This window comes from Cervus canadensis, chromosome 10 (assembly GCF_019320065.1).
Source record: "Cervus canadensis isolate Bull #8, Minnesota chromosome 10, ASM1932006v1, whole genome shotgun sequence".
NCBI classification, from domain to species: domain Eukaryota; kingdom Metazoa; phylum Chordata; class Mammalia; order Artiodactyla; family Cervidae; genus Cervus; species Cervus canadensis.
In genome coordinates this window covers 48,755,146-48,771,875 of record NC_057395.1, presented here as the reverse complement: position 1 = coordinate 48,771,875, position 16,730 = coordinate 48,755,146, and the positions used below count along the sequence as shown (strand labels likewise).

General features: G+C 40.7%; 1 protein-coding gene across 3 annotated transcripts in view; it reads left to right on the top strand.

Annotated features, from left to right (window-relative positions):
- The window catches only part of SLC23A2 (solute carrier family 23 member 2), a 139,420-nt gene that overhangs the window by 102,212 nt on the left and 20,478 nt on the right, over nucleotides 1-16,730 (top strand). For all 3 annotated transcript variants that reach the window (XM_043478813.1, XM_043478814.1, XM_043478815.1), the window contains 5 exons: nucleotides 259-347; nucleotides 1,366-1,436; nucleotides 2,412-2,593; nucleotides 15,241-15,361; nucleotides 16,021-16,177. In XM_043478813.1, the coding sequence (XP_043334748.1) occupies nucleotides 259-347; nucleotides 1,366-1,436; nucleotides 2,412-2,593; nucleotides 15,241-15,361; nucleotides 16,021-16,177 (620 nt within the window). The remainder of the gene's footprint in view (nucleotides 1-258; nucleotides 348-1,365; nucleotides 1,437-2,411; nucleotides 2,594-15,240; nucleotides 15,362-16,020; nucleotides 16,178-16,730) is intronic.

Genomic DNA, 16,730 nt, shown 5'->3' with positions numbered 1-16,730 from the left:
TGGCACTGACCACAGAGCTCCCCCACAACCTACCCTGGGGCTCTCTGGGGAGAGAGCATTAGGAGGGGAGAACGGAGAAGCCAGCGTCCCTGGCTGCATGGCCGAGGATGTCTTTGCAGACTGGGGCTTTTTTTCCAGGTGTGCCTGCATTTACTCATGTGCTGTTTGTCTATGGAAAAGACTGTTAAGCTGTCAAATAGTGAACTACCTCGGTAGTTCCTGATGCTGTGATCATGGTTTTGGTCTCGTTTCTTTTAGGTTACCCCTGTTTCAGGCCAGTGCTTTTGCATTTCTGGCCCCTGCTCGAGCCATCCTGTCTTTAGATAAATGGAAATGTAACACCACAGGTAATTGCAGTTATTTCCACATATGTCATTGGGGTCCTTTAATGCAGGTGATAGAAGGGAGGCCTGGATGTGCTGCCCCCAGCAGTGTTAAATCCTTTCTGGAATCAGGCACAGAACACACACCCAGCAAAACAGCTTAGAACACTCCAATCTGTGGACCGTGTTTCTGTCTCTCTCTATCCACTCATCCATCCGCACCCCCAGAGCAAGTAAGGACCAGTGAAGGACCTCGTTTGTCTCTGCTGATGAAAACTGATAAATATAGAAACAGAATAGAAAAATATTTGTGCTGTTTTTCTGCCTCTTTCTTTCAGTGGATTTTATGAACCACCAGTAGTCACTCTCTTTGCTGCATCAGCATCCTTTCTCTGAAACATCTCTGCTTTTTAAGGATCTGGCTGCTTTGGTTTTCTGCAAATGACTTTCATTCCCCCTCCTATCCTCCTCATAGTGATTGCAAAGATCCTTAAATAACCCAGTAGGGTCAGGAAGAAATCAGATAGGGGATTTGAGGAAAGCAGACAGACCTGTTGTACTCTCAAAATACTGTTAGATTTTTAGGTTCTAGGAGCAGAATATTCTAGCTTTTATTTCCTTCCTTGCTCCTAGGAGTTACTTTGTGACCACTGATTTGATTTAGGAACAGAAAAAGGGCCTCAGTTTTATCTAGGTTTTTAAAACCTCAATCAAGCAACCTTTCCATTGGTCATTTCAATGAGCTGCTTGCAAAGGTTGGTCTTTGTATGAGACTGGGACTAGCAGTGTGTGTCAGCAGTTCAGTCAGCTTCTGAGAAGCCAGGAGCTCTCGTTGGTGAATAAATTTGGTTAATTAGCAATAGGGAATCCACCTTTCAGTATGATATGCTGTACTATTGTAACTTGAATTTTAGGGTTGGGTATTTATACAGATATACTGAGAACAGGGAGGAAATTCTTCTTAAAAGGAGTAAAATGAATATGTCCTGTCAAATATCAGTGTCACTCCAAGAAAAATTTTGTCTTTGTTTTTGTTTTCAAGATGTTTTGGTTGCCAATGGAACGACAGAGCTGTTACACACAGAACACATCTGGTATCCCCGAATACGCGAGGTAAATAATGAGCATTGTCTACTTACGGCTTCTTTGTGTTTCTTCTCATTTTCAGTGTTGGTCATGCCCAGTATATTGCAGTTGCTTACCCTAAGCTCTTTTTTTTTTTTTTCAGCTACTGATATGTTCATTTGTGTTGTGAAATTCAATTTAGATGACATCACTATAAAATAAAGCATGTAGAAATGCTTTGTGCCAGCAGACAGTATTGTTTCTTGCCCTCTTTTCTGTCCTCCTTTCTCTTCCTCCTCTCCTATGCCGCCACAGACTGTCTGCTTGCACCCTCCAGTGTAACCAGCTGAGGGACCTGGCTCCCTTTGGAGGGAACCACAGAGTTGATAGTTTGCAAAACTATTTATTCTGGCCTCAGTTTGCTTGTGTTGGTTGAAGGAATTAAACCCATTTGTATGTTGCAGTGCACTTGAATAGAATAGGGTGTGGGTGGGAGTCCTTAGATACAAAGAATGACTGACATTTTATCCAGATCTTCCAAAACCTGTAAAACCATTCACCATTAGTTCAGAATTAACACAGATATCACCATTCTGTACAACAGAAATATTCCTTTAGGATTTTTGTCAGTAACAATACCTTTTAAATGTCCTGCAGGAGCTCACTTCTGAAAGTCAAGAGCCTTTGTACTGCATTGTACCTTTGGGGCTTGTTTTGAACATTGTGTCTTAAATGAGAATGATAAATTCCATCTGTCTCAATCAGTGGGATAGGCAAGCTGATTTTGTGTCCAGCGCCCATTTCGGTAATACTCCTACAGTAGTCAGGTCATACTTAGGTTTGCTAGGTCCCAATCACACCCACTGGTATCTTTGGAGTTTCCCAGGCATTTCTCAGCTATGTCTTGCCTATTTTATAATAGCTTGATGCCTTACAGAATTATCAGTTGTGGTTGCAGGTGACATTTAGAGTATTTGATTTATAAGCAGCTTGCTCTTATGTCTGTGTCCTCTCTTGCTCCAGATCCAGGGAGCCATCATCATGTCCTCACTGATAGAAGTGGTCATCGGCCTCCTAGGCCTGCCTGGGGCTCTGCTGAAATACATCGGGCCCCTGACCATCACACCCACGGTGGCCCTCATTGGCCTCTCCGGTTTCCAGGCAGCAGGAGAGAGAGCAGGGAAGCACTGGGGCATCGCCATGCTGTAAGTGTTCCCAGGCCACTCAGGAGTGGACAGTAAAAGATCTCCCTTCTTCCCAACACTGAGGGGCAGCTTCTTTGAATGTTTTGAACATTTATACAGACTTTAGGAGATATGTAAGATTAGTCTGATAGTTTAAACTTTATTTGTCTCATGCCAGGGAATTATTAAAGTGCCATGCAGTCAGGGTATTCTAAAAATTGGGAGGACTGTAAGGTTTTAAACTTTGAGAAAGGAGTAAGATGGTGGCGCCATTAACTCTTGACTTTTGGGGTCATGCCAAGTCTCATACATGGAAATTGAAATACCAAGAAGCTGAATCCTTTAAATGAGACTCAAAAATCCTTCCAGACTGGCAGGAGACAGAGCTGCGGCCTGCAGTGTGCTGGCATCAGGGGTGATGTGGCTCCCAGGTCAGACAGCTCCACACACCTGTCACAAAGCCGTCATTTCTGCCAGAGTCCTGCTGGTCAGTGCCCGTCCTTTCACACAGTACTTGACGTGAATTAAATATGTCACTTGCCCCCTTTTTCAGTAATGTCAATAAAGACATTCAGAACTTTATAAGATTGATTATTAGAGCCACAGCTTTCTGTGTACCGCAGATAGAACCCACAGTCTGTGCATATCTCTGTAGAGCATATCTCTGTAGAGCATATTTCTGTAGAGCATATGTAAGAGTTGACCACATCATAGGAAATGATTCTAAGACTCTAGAATTTTAGCAATCAGTCAGAGTTCTTAAAAAATTAAGTAACAGAAGAGGATTTTTAATTGTTTTTGTTTTGTGAAAACTTCTGTAGTTATTCAATGAAAAACAGTATTTATTGAGCCTACATATCATGCTTTACATAAATGCTGGTTATATATATTATAAATTAAGGTAGGTACTAGTGTTATCCCTGTGTAACAAGTAAAGAAATCCAGGGACAAAGATGCAATGTTAGTTTTTCAGGTTCACACAGTTAGCCAGGATGCTTTTCAAAACCCAAATAGTCTGACTCAGACTTAACCCGTAACACTTAATTCTGCCTCTCTGTGTTAGAATGTAGTTTACAAATAAAGTGAATCCTTACATAATTGTAATCCATATATCATTATAAGTTAAAGTATAAGAAAATATCCAGTGTTGTACTTAGTTTTCTCATTTCACCAAAGGTTGTCAATATTTCCATATCAGGATGGGTGTGTTGAAGGCATGTGAGAATGTTCACTCAGTGAAATGCAGTAAGTTCCAAAAAGGAGAAATTGTGTTTACTGTCTTGCTGTAAACTTTAGGAACCAATAACAAAAGAATGAATAAAACCCCCAAACCACTTAGAAGCAAGAGAACGCCATTATAAATAACTCAGAAAAGAACTCCAAACTTTACAATTGCCGACAATTTAGAAAATGATGATAACAGCACTAATCACACTTATTGAACAGTCAGTTCTCAAGAAGAGTCAAATAAAAATAAAGTACTTGAAGAGCTTATCTTCAGAAATGAGAAAAACAGGATGAAAAATGAGCGCAGTGAAAGCAGGGGAAAACATTGGTAGAGATACAAAAAATATGCTAGCAAAGTAATGCTTAAGATCCTTCAACCTAGTCTTTAATGGTATGTGAACTGAGAGCTTCCAGATGTACAAGCTGGATTTAGAAATGGCAGAGGAACCAGAGATCAAATTGCCAACATCCATTGGATCATAGGAAAAGCTAGAGAATTCTGGAAAATATCTGCTTCATTGACTACGTTAAAGTCTTTGACTGTGTAGATCACAACAAACTGTGGAAAATTCTTAAAGAGACAGAAATACCAGACCTCCTTACCTGCTACTGCCTCCTGCGAAACCTGTATGCAGATCAAGAAGCAACAGTTAGAACTGGACATGGAAAAACGGACTGGTTCAAAATTGGGAAAGGAATACGTCAAGGCTTATTTAAAAGCACCCTGCTTTTTAAAAAGCAGAGATGTTATTTTGCCTACAAAAGTCTATATAGTCAAAACTATGATTTTTCCAGTAGTCGTGTACGGATGTGGGAGCTGGACATAAAAAAAGGCTGAGTGCTGGAGAATTGATTCTTTTGAACTGTGGTGCTGGAGAAGACTCTTGAGAGTCCCTTGGACTGCAAGGAAATAAAACCAGTCAATCCTAAAGGAAATCAACCCTGAATATTATTTAGAAGGACTGATGCTGAAGCTGAAGGTTCAATACTTTGGTCACCTGATAAGAAGAGCTGACTCGTTGGAAAAGGCCCTGATGCTGGGAAAGATTGAAGGCAGGAGGCGAAGGGGATGACAGAGGATGAGATGGTTGGATGGCATCATCGACTCAGTGGACATGAGTTTGAGCAAACTCTGGGAGATGGTGAGGGACAAGGAGGCCTGGCATGCTGCAGTCCATGGGGTTGCAAAGAGTCAGACACAACTGAGCAACTGAACAACAAAATAAAAAATAGGAAACAAATAGAAGTGATGCATGCCAAAGCTGGTTTTTTGGAGAGAGTGGCATACATATAGACAGACTGCTGGCAGGGCTAATTAAGGTGAGAGGGAATGCACACACAAAGCAGTGGTAAAACTTAGCTCCAGGGAGGATGAGGTAGATCTGTGTTCCTGCCCCTAAGTTTATATATATATATATATATATAAATAGAATAGGTGGTTTTCCAGCTGTATTTTTGGTAAATAATAAAAACTGACCCCTTCTCCCCCAGACCTCTGGATGTTGGGGCTCCTCAGAACTTGGTCCTGGGCCTCCTTCTGTCTCCATTCTCTTCTTCTGGGGTATCTCATTGAGTTTATGGCATCAGCAGACATGCATTATGCTGGTGGGCTCCACATGAAACTGTAACGTGGACCTCTAAACTCAGACTTTCAGATCAAACCCCTGACTTGCCCTGTCCATTTGCTGTTACACAAGACACCTCAAACTTTAAAGGCAGAAAACTCCAAACTTTTGACTCCCTCCTTGCCCGTAAACCAGTTCCTTCTGTGGTCTTCCTCACAGTAGCACAGCCACAGGTGCAGTAGTAGCACAGGTGCTTAAGCCAGAAGCCCTGCAGTGATCCTTTGTTCTTCACTCCCTCATTCACCATGCAGAACTTGTCATCCTCTCCTACCTCCAGAAAAAAAAATCCCAATTCTATCCTTGGTCATCATTGCTACAACACTCAGCCATCACTTCCAAACTGGTCTCTGGTTTATTTTTTTCTCCCTTCCTGTGCATTGTCAGTCCTATAAAATGCTTGGTCATTTTCTCTTCAAGACTTTCTCTTCTGTCCCCAATTCTTGCTGGATTCTAGAATCTTTTAGGTCTTCTTGTCATCATGATGTCTGAAACCTTGCCTGCTGCTCTTTGGTGGTCTGTTTACATCTCAGGCTTGGCACTCTGGGCTGTTTTACTTTGTAATCTTGGGTGTTCATGGGAAATGATCTTGAATTATTTCACAGATGCCTTCTCTCCCCCCCCCCCACCCCCACCGCTTGTCTCTCTCTTTCTGGATCTTCTAGGATGTTAGCCCTCCCAAAGTTGTCCTCTTACTTTCCTCTTCTGTCTTTCATCTCTTTATTTTTTCCCTCTGTTCCTAGGAATTTTCCTCAGCTTTATCTGTGACTTCTCTTGAGTTTTTTTTATTTCTGCTGTCCTGTTTTTTATTTTCCAGAGCTCTTCTTTTGTAGTTGGATCTCAGCTCTGTGAAGGCAGGACCTCAGCTCTATAATAATCACCCTGGCACCGCCAGTACCTGGCTCACTGTCTGTCCCAGAGCAGGCATATTCACTAAGAGCATTGTGAATAAGTTAGGGGAGGGGCGGGAGGTGTGACCACACCCTTGACCGTGGGAAGGAAAGTCAAGGATGTTTTAGAAAGACTTTCATTCCTGAAGGATGTGCTCTACTGGTTAGGCATTGAGTATATTACATCTCCAAGGAAGAGAAAATTCCTGTACTGTTTAAACTGTACTGGAGCTTTGAAAAAGAAAGGAAACTTCATAGTTTTATCTTAATGGCAAATCCTGACAGAGCTAATGCAGAAGGGAGATCCTGGACCAACTTTTTCCTTCCTAGGGTTGTATAAAACCCTAAGGAAATACGTTCAGGTAGCAACCCACTCCAGTACTCTTGCATGGAAACTCCCATGGATGGAGGAGCCTGGTCGGCTGCAGTCCATGGGGTCACGAAGAGTCAGACAAGATTGAGTGACTTCACTTCCACTTTTCACTTCCGTGCATTGGAGAAGGAAATGGCAACCCACTCCAGTGTTCTTGCCTGGAGAATCCCAGGGACGAAGGAGCCTGGTAGGCTGCCATCTATGGGGTCGCACAGAGTCGGACACGACTGAAGCGACTTAGCAGCAGCAGCAGCAGTAGCATCTAAAGCTCAGTGTCTTAAAAGGCTCAATACAGTCTCTAAGATGGAAGTGTGTAGAAAACTTTCAGAAAAGGGCCTTACTGTACAGCTCTGCACATACTTAATTTTTTAAGTGCTGCGTCTATAAACATATCTGAAAAGAATGTTCCTTGGGACATGGTTTGGGAAAATGCTGCTGCAGATAATACAGTAAAAGGGCAATGTATTTATCATTTCAGGAACTCAAGGATGATTAAATATTAGAAATTGTATTTTATTAAAATCCACTATGGTTTTTTATTTAAAAATTATGGTGATGATTTTTTAAAATTGATCAATCTATGTTCCAACTGCAGACTATTAGCAGTGATAAATATGATTTTTAAATGCCCCATATACGTTACTTGCCTCCTGAGAAACCTGTATGCAGGTCAAGAAGCAACATTTAAAACCAGATATGGAACAATGGATTGGTTCAAAATTGGGAAAGAAATACATCAAGGCTGTAAATTGTCACTTTGCTTACTTAACTTATATGCAGAGTACATCATTCAAAATGCTGGGCTGGATGACTCACAAGCTGTAATCAAGGTTGCCAGAGAAATATCAGCAACCTCAGATATGCAGATGATATCACTCTACTGGCAGAAAGTGAAGAGAAACTAAAGAGCCTCTTGATGAGAGTGAAAGAGAGTGAAAAGGCAGACTTAAAACTCAACATTCAAAAAATTAAGATCATGGCATCTGATGCCATCATTTCATGGCAAATAGATGGGGGGAAAAGTGGAAGCAGTGACAGATTTTATTTTCTTGGGCTCCAGTATCACTGTGGATGATGACTGCAGCCATGAAATTAAAAGACACTTGCTCTGTGGAAGAAAAGTTATAACAAACTTAGATGGCAGATTAAAAAGCAGAGACATCACTTTGCTGATAGATGTCTGTATAGGCAAATCTATGGTTTTTCCACTGGTCATGTACTGCTGTGAGAGGTGGACCATAAAGAAGGCTGAGTGCTGAAGAATTGATGCTTTTGAACTGTGGTGCTGGAGAAGACTTTTGAGAGCCTCTTGAACAGTGAGGAGATCAAACCAGTCAATCCTAAAGGAAATCAACCCTGAATATTCATTGGAAGGGCTGAAGCTGAAGCTCCAATACTTTGGTCACCTGATGCGAAGAAGTGACTCATTGGAAAAGACTCATGCTGGGAAAGATGGAGGGCAGGAGAAGAAGGGGGTGACAGAGGATGAGATGGTTTGATGGCATCATCAACTCAAATGGACATGAGTTTGAGCAAACTGGCAGAATACTGAAGGACAGGGAAACCTTGCGTGCTGCAGTCCATGGGTTTGCGGAGGGTTGGACACGACTTAGTGACTGAACGACAACATACATTAATGGTGAAAGACTTAAATTAGACTGGCTGTTGAAATCAGAAACTGAGATAAGAATGTTTATTATCAGAATCATTTAAAGTTCTGAATGTGCTAACCAATAAATAAGACAAAATAAAACAATATGGATCAATGCAGGAATAGGGAGAAGGGCTTGATGACTTGCCCTTAGCAATAATTAAAACACATTCTAGGACTTAATACTGTGATGTGGGACAGGGTAGACATTGATAGAGTAGAACAGAAAGAATAGAAACATAACCAATAAAAAAAATTAATGCTTAGTATATGATGTTTGAAATCAGCAGAAAATGAACTGTGTAGAAAATAATTATTTGGAAAAAAGTTAGATTTCTGATTTATATCAAATTACATTTCAGTTGAGTTAAAGACTCAAATGTAGAAAATAAAACCATGAAAGGGCCGTAAGGAAACTTATATTAAATAGACTAGACAAGGCAGATAGGAAAAGAGAAAGATTGATTTTACCACTGATTAATTTAAAGCTCATATCAAAAACCATTGAAACTAAATTTTAAGTGTACCTGAGAAAATACAGCAAACTCCATAAGAAAGGCTAATGTTTCCAATTCATAGAATTTCACCAGTTAATTCAAAGGAGAGAGAGTCCTGGTAGAGTAATGAATGAAGAACCACTTAACAAAAAATAGTAATACAGATAACCAATTAGTGTTTAAAAAGGGCTACCTTCACTTGTTATCATTATGCATATTCACATGGAAGGGGACCCTTTAGCAGTAGGAGTATTGGTGGTGGGTCATTGTGGTCTCCTAAGTCAACCAATAGATGTGGCCTTTAGAGACAAACTGTCTCTAAAGGAAGAGTCAGTGTGGTGAACCAGTACCTGCCATTTCTAACACTGTACATAAATTCTGAGTGGGAACTGTGTGTTTCCTGAAAATATTTTTCCATTTACTTTTCTTATGGATAACTTAAAACCTATTCAAAAGTAGAATAGTTTAATAAATTGCCATGTACCATCACCAGACATTCCAGAAAAGTCTCATTTTGCCTATATCCCCAAGTTCATTGAGATTCTTGGCATTTGAAGTTTAATAATAATTAAACAGAGAAATCTAAAGTAAAATAATAGTCCCTCCCACACACTCCATCCCTCAGAAAAATATTCTCTTGAATAACTAACAATAATGTAGTGTTTATCCTTCCATATTTTGCATTATTGTTGCAGAAATACAAGCATGCACATATACAACTTTATCATTATTTTATAATTTTTCACCTCAATAATTTGTTGGGGTCACCTTCCCAAGACAATCTGTTTAGATCTATTTCATTCTTTGTACAACTGTACAATGGTAAGTAGAATGAAATAGTCTATATTAAACTACTCCCAGGTGATGCAATAGTAAAGAATCCACCTGCCAATGTAGGAGATGCAGGTTTGATCCCTGGGTCAGGAAGATCCCCTGGAGGAAGAGATGGCAACCCGCTCCAGTATTCCTGCCTGGGAAATCCCATGGACAGAGGAACCTGACGGGCTATAGTCCATGGGGTCACAAAGAGTCAGACACAACTGAGCTCACACATGCACACACGCAGACAAACCATTTCCCAGTTGATACACAAGCATGTTATTTAAAATATTTTTTGTTGCAAACAATGCTGAAATACCTATTTTCATGTTAAATAATGAATATTAAAATAAATGATGATAGTGTTTTTAAATTGATGAAATTGGTAGGGATTTAAAAGTATAAAGGGCTTCCCTGATAGCTCAGTTGGTAAAGAATCCACCTGCAATGCAGGAGACGCCAGTTGAATTCCTGGGTTGGGAAGATCTCCTGGAGAATGGATAGGCTACCCACTCCAGTATTCTTGGGCTTCCCCTGTGGCTCAGGTGGTAAAGAATCTGCCTACAATGCAGAAGACCTGGGTTTGATCCCTGGGTTGGGAAGACCCCCTGGAGAAGGGAATGGCTACCCACTCCAGTGTTCTGGCCTGGAAAATTCCATGGACTATATAATCCATGAGATTGCAAAGAGTCGGACATGACTGAGCAGTTTTCACTTTCACTTAAAAGTATAAAACCCCCTGCTACAGTGAGTAGCAAATGGACATTTTAAAAAATTTATTTCACAGAAGTGTAGTTTATTTACAGTTTTGTGTTAATTTCTAATGTATAGCAGTGATTCAGTTATATATGTGTGTATATATATATATACACACACAGACACACATTCTTTTTCATTATGGTTTATCACAGGATATTGAATATAGTTTCCTGTGCTATACAGTAGGACCTTGTTTTGTCGTTTGGTTTTGGTTTTTTCTGGCCAGACCACTCAGCATATGGGATCTTAGTTCCCCAGCCAGGGATTGAACACATGTCCCCTGCAGTAGAAGCATGGAATCTTAACCATTAGACTGCTAAGGAAGTCCCAGGACTTTGTTGTTTATCCATTCTATATATAATATTTTGCATCTGCTAATCCCCAAACCCCAATCCATCCCTCCCTTACATCAACTTGACAACTACAAATCTATTCTCTATGTCTGTGAAGCTATAAGTTCATTTGTGTCATATTTTAGATTCCAGATGTAAGTGATAATGGTATTTGTCTTTCTCCTGACTTATTTTACTTAGTATGATAATCTCTGGATCCATCCATGTTGCTGTAAATGGCATCATTTCATTCTTTTTTATGGCTGAGTAGTATTCCATTGTGTGTGTGTGTGTGTGTGTGTGTGTGTGTGTGTGTATGTATCACATCATTTTTTTTTTAGTATAGGTTATTTTAATTTGGGGCTTCCCTTGTAGCTTACTCGGTAAAGAGTCTGCCTGAAACACAAGAGACTTGGGTTTGATCCCTGGGTCAGGAATGTCACCTGGAGAAGGAAATGGCAAACCACTCCAGTATTATTGGCTGGAGAATCCCATTGACAGAGGAGCCTGACAGGCTACAGTCCATGGGGTCGCAAAGAGTCGGACACGACTGAGTGACTTTCACTCCATTTTAATTTTAATTGAAGTCTACTTGATTAGTTTCTGTACCACATCTTCTTTGTCCATTCACCTGTTAATGAACATTTAAATTTTCTCCATTTCTTGACTATCGTAAATAGTGCTGCAGTGAACATTGCGGTGCATGTATCTTTTTAAATTTCTCCAGATATATACTCATGAGTGGGATTGCAGAATCATATAGCAACTCTATTTTTAGTTTCTTGGGGAACCTCTATACTGTTTTCCATAGTGACTGTGCCAATTTACATTCTCACCAATAGTGTAGAGGACTCTCCACACTCTCTCCAGCATTTGTAGACCTTTTTTGGTCTGATCTTCAGATATATTATTTGTGGACTTCTTAATGATGGCCATTCTGACCAGTGTGAGGTAATACCTCATTGTAATTTTGATTTGCATTCCTCTAATAACTAGTGATGTTGAGTATCTTTTCATGCACCTGTTGGTCATCTGTACATGTTCTTTGGAGAAATGTCGGTTTAGGCCTTTTGCCCATTTTCCAGTTGGGTTGTTTTTTCGTTGTTGAGATACATGAGCTGTTTGTATGTTTTGGAAATTAAACCTTTGTTGGTCACATTAGCAAATGGACATTCTTGGTCTCTGGATGTGATTGTAAATTCACCCAAACTTTCTGTATGTATTTAATATTTAGCAGTTTGTATCAAAACACTTTTCAGTAAGGTATTCACTGTTTGACAGATCTGTTCTAGTCCTGGGAACTTGTCATAAGCAGATATTCACACTGGTGCCAGGGAAAGATGATCCATTGCAGTTGTTTATGTTGCTCCCAATGTCATACTTTAGGGGACGTGTTTAAATAAGATGTGGTATGGTACAGCCACTAGATGGAATGCTAATAAGCAGCCTCTAAGGTGCTGATGGGGGTTGCCATCTCTTGAGGTCAGGCTGTTAACTGGGGCTGCAGGCTAGTTGGGAAGCAGCATGTAAAATAGGATTGATTCCTCTTTGGGCCAGTTGATGACCTGTTTGTGCTCCAAGAGCAAGGATGACATCAGATAGTCCTGTTTCCCTTTCTAATCCCAGTGCCTGGGACCCAATAACATGCTCTAAAAGCCCTGGGATTCAGCAGACCAGAGTGCTGCATGCTTGTCATCCAATGAGAGATGATGAGCAGTCTTCAAGATTTTGTGTCTTTCTTTTTGCTTATCTGCCGTTTATAGTTTTTCTACATTTTAGTATGTATTGCTTGCATAATATAGGTAAAGTTAAAACAAAGGTAGACAAATAAGCAAAATGTCACATGCGATGGAAATCCTGGTATGGTGGACAGAACTGTGGCCTGAGCATCAAGGCTCAGATCCTGCCTCTTCTATGCTGGGCCAAGTCTTGTGAACTCTGACACAGCATCTAGTGCTGAGCCTTTGCTCTTGCCTCTCTGCAATGGGGCTGCCCTCCCTACCTGTCCCACAGGTGTGTTTGAGGGTTAAAATTAAAAGAGAAGAATAGTGTTCATCTGCCCAGTTCACTTAATCAATTTCAGTTGCCAGATTTGAACCTGAAATCTGGGTGTCCTTCCTTGGACTCTGTTAAGTGTCCCCTTCCCCTATTTAAACGTGCTTTGAAAAGTGAACACCGTAACTGTCGGCTGTAACTGTCAGGTGAGATGTCACCTGCACTGATGATAACAGTGAAAACAGATACCTAGTATATAATTGGGAGTAAATCAGTAACATTTTTTAAGACGTGAAAAATTTATGTTGATCTAAGTTTAAAATACATCTCTTTTAGTATCCTTCATTGTCATACTGGTTTTTGCTAAACATCACCATTCTTGGGGGAGTTGGAATAACTTGGGCACCATGTATGTTTTCATCCTTGAACTGGTACTGATCTGATGACTTTGTGGGGGCACCAGGTCAGTGAAGTGCCTGCATAGGTGAGGAAATGGTAGAGTGGCAGCCAGTTGCAATCCACACCTCATTTGGAGTGTGACTGTGAAGCGGCACTTGACTGGCTGTCAATGGAACTGATAATTCCATTGCAGCAATTAGAACTGTTCCCAGGAACAACTAAGCTTAACTTTGAGAATCCTCTCTTCCTGTCAACTCTACCTTAGGTTATAAGAGAAAGAATGAGTCCCTACAGGTGATGAGACATATTATGGTATACCTTCATTGTTTCAATATGGGAAGCTATCCCACACCTGCCACACATGGGGCACCAGACACATGAGGATGTATTGGGTTCTGCTCCAGGAACCACCTGCTTCCTGTAGCAGTCATCATAGCTGGATCAAGAGTGCAGGACTTATTATAGAGAAACTTCTGAGTCAGCCCAGACATCCCTGCCCTCACAATGTAGCAGCATAGTTCAGAGCCCAGGCTGTAGAGCTAGACATGATCTTGGACTGCTGGCTTTGTCTCTCTTTTGTAAAGTGAATGATTATAGAAGCTACTGTGGAAGGGTAGCTAATGGTTGGGAATGCATAATGTCTTGAGACAGAAATCTCTCAGGAATATTATTTATATATGAATATATTGTATGGGGCTTCCCGGGTAACTCAGCTGGTAAAGAATCCACCTGCAATGCAGGAGAGCCCAGTTCAATTTGTGGGTTGGGAAATTCCCCTGGAGAAGGGATAGCTAGCTACCCACTCCAGTATTCTTGGGCTTCCCTGGTGGCTCAGATGGTAAAGAATCCGCCTGCATTGCAGGAGACCTGGGTTTGATCCCTGGATTGGGAAGATCCCCTGGAGGAGGGCATGGCAACCCACTCCAGTATTTGTGCCTGGAGAATCCTTGTGGAGGGAGGAACAGGAACATGGCAGGCTACAGTCCATGGAGTCGCAAAGAGTCAGACACAACTGAGCAACTAAGCACACATGCACATATATATGTGTATATATATAATTTTTTTAAATGTATTTTTGGCTGTGGTGGGTCTTTGTTGCTGCTTGGGCTTTTCTCTAGTTGTTGCGAGCAGGGGCCACTCTAGTTGCAATGCACAGGCTTTTTTTTTTTAATAGAAACGTAGTACTCATTTTTGGTTTTGGTTTTTTTTCTTTTTTTCATTTATTTTTATTAGTCAGAGGCTAATTACTTTACAATATTGTAGTGGTTTTTGCCATACTTTGACATGAATTCAGCCATTAAAAAGAATTAATTTGAATCAGTGCTAATGAGATGGATGAAACAGGCTTCTTATTGAGGTGGTTTCTCTTGTCGCAGAGCACAGGCTTCAGTAGTTGAGCTCCTGGGCTCTAGGCACACGGGTTTAGTTGCTTTGCTGCATGTGGGATCTTCCTGGATCGGGGATCGAACCCATATCTCCTTCATTGGCAGGCAGAGTCTTTACCACTGAGCCACACTAGGGAAGCCCAGGAATATTATTATTAATATTGAATGCTATTGTATATAGCTTTTTAAATTATTTAAGTTTAGTTTTTGCTTTTTAAAGTAATTTATGTTCCTTCCAAGTAAATCAGAACATACAGAAAAATGGGGAATAAGCCAATCCTTGTGAGCATTTGGATCCTGTCCTTCTTACCTGTTTGCATTCATGCATATGTGTACACATGCACTCTTGTGTGGTAATTGCTTGTTTTTTAGTTAATTCGTGGTTGTAATTTTACTATGCAGGATGTTGTATCTGGCATCTTGTCCTTTTCCTCACATAGCGTGAACTTTTCCTATAAGTATATACATTCTTTGGTTTTTCTTCACCTATTAAGGAATATTTAGCTGAAGCATTTACATGACAATCTCATTTCCATATCTGGAAATGTTAAGATCTAAAAATGGCATTTCCAAAAGACATTTCCCAAATAATAGAGGAATAGCAACTTTCTAGAGAAATGAATTGAACACATGGTCAATTTTGTCATTGAAACTTTGAGTATTATTTTTAACATAGATGTAATAGCCTTTAACCTAGTTCATTTTCTTTCTCTCCTCAGGACTATTTTCCTAGTATTACTGTTTTCTCAATATGCCAGAAATGTTAAATTTCCTCTCCCAATTTACAAATCCAAGAAAGGATGGACTGCATATAAGTTACAGCTTTTCAAAATGTTCCCTGTGAGTAATTACCTTTGTTTTTTTAAGACAGTCTTGCATTTGGTTCATATGTAAAATGTTTATAATGAGAAGAGGGGTTTAAGCAGATTGTCCTGAGGGACCATGTCTGTGTGATGATATCAGAGTACTAATGACCACCCAAATCATCCTGGACCTAAGTTTTAGAAGTGGTTGAAGTTTCCAGTCCTGGAGTCCTTTTCAATTCAGTCACTCAGTTGTGTCTGACCATTTGCAACCCCATGGACTGCAGCACACCAGACTTCCCTGTCCATCACCAACTTCCAGAGCTTGCTCAAACTCATGTCCATCAAGTCAGTGATGGCATCCAAAAATCCATGGAGTCTTTTTAACAGTATGTAAGAGGACATTGATTCTCCTTGGAACTGAGGGAGATCGGACTCCACGGCCTTTTCAGGCCCATCGTCCATTATTCTTATTTTACTAGCCAGTTTCAAACTAAATAACTTTACTTTATGAAACTACTCTCTCTAAATGTGATTCCATTCAAGGAATAGGTTTTATGCAGATCCTTTATGTGTTTTTTTCTGCAAAGTACTGATGGGCTCTGAGATATAATAATCCCACTGCAGGAAGGCATGTTTTGCTAGCAACCACCACTTCTGTTGGCCTGACAGAGCTTTTTCCTTTGACCACTTCAGATCATCCTGGCCATCCTTGTGTCCTGGCTACTCTGCTTCATCTTCACAGTGACAGATGTCTTCCCTCCTGACAGCACGAAGTATGGCTTCTATGCTCGAACTGATGCCAGGCAGGGTGTGCTTCTAGTAGCCCCGTGGTTTAAGGTCCCATACCCATGTAAGTATTCTGGTGGCCAAGAGTGGTCAGGAGCCCACAAGGGTCCAACCTAGAGGAGTTGGGAATTGGCAGGAAGCCCTGCAACACCAAAGGCCTTCTTTGTTGCAGAGCATGCCCTGAAAGTCATACCATTCTGGCCTTCAGAGAAGTAGATAGCAGAGAAGGGAGGCAGGAGTCTCTGTCTCCAGAGGACTGTAGAGACTAACCAGCTCTCTTCTCAGTTGTACCAGTTGATTCTTTTGGTTCCATTAGAACAAAATCCCCGGCTCAAGGAGCCTCTTGCCAGATTCGAGCTCTAATGGCCAGGATTTGACGTCAGCTGCTTAGAAAGGCAAGGATAGAGCTGCACAGTAACCAAACCACCGAAATGAACAGACTTGAGTAGGAGGGGGCTGAAGATTAGGAGACTGCTCAAACCTGGTGGAATTTGTATAATCTTTCAGTAGGTAGCTATAATTTTTTTTTTTTAATTTGGTCACACTTGTCAGGTAAACTAATATTCACAAACAGATAATGGATCTTAAGTTATAATTTCATTGTTGGGTAACTCTTG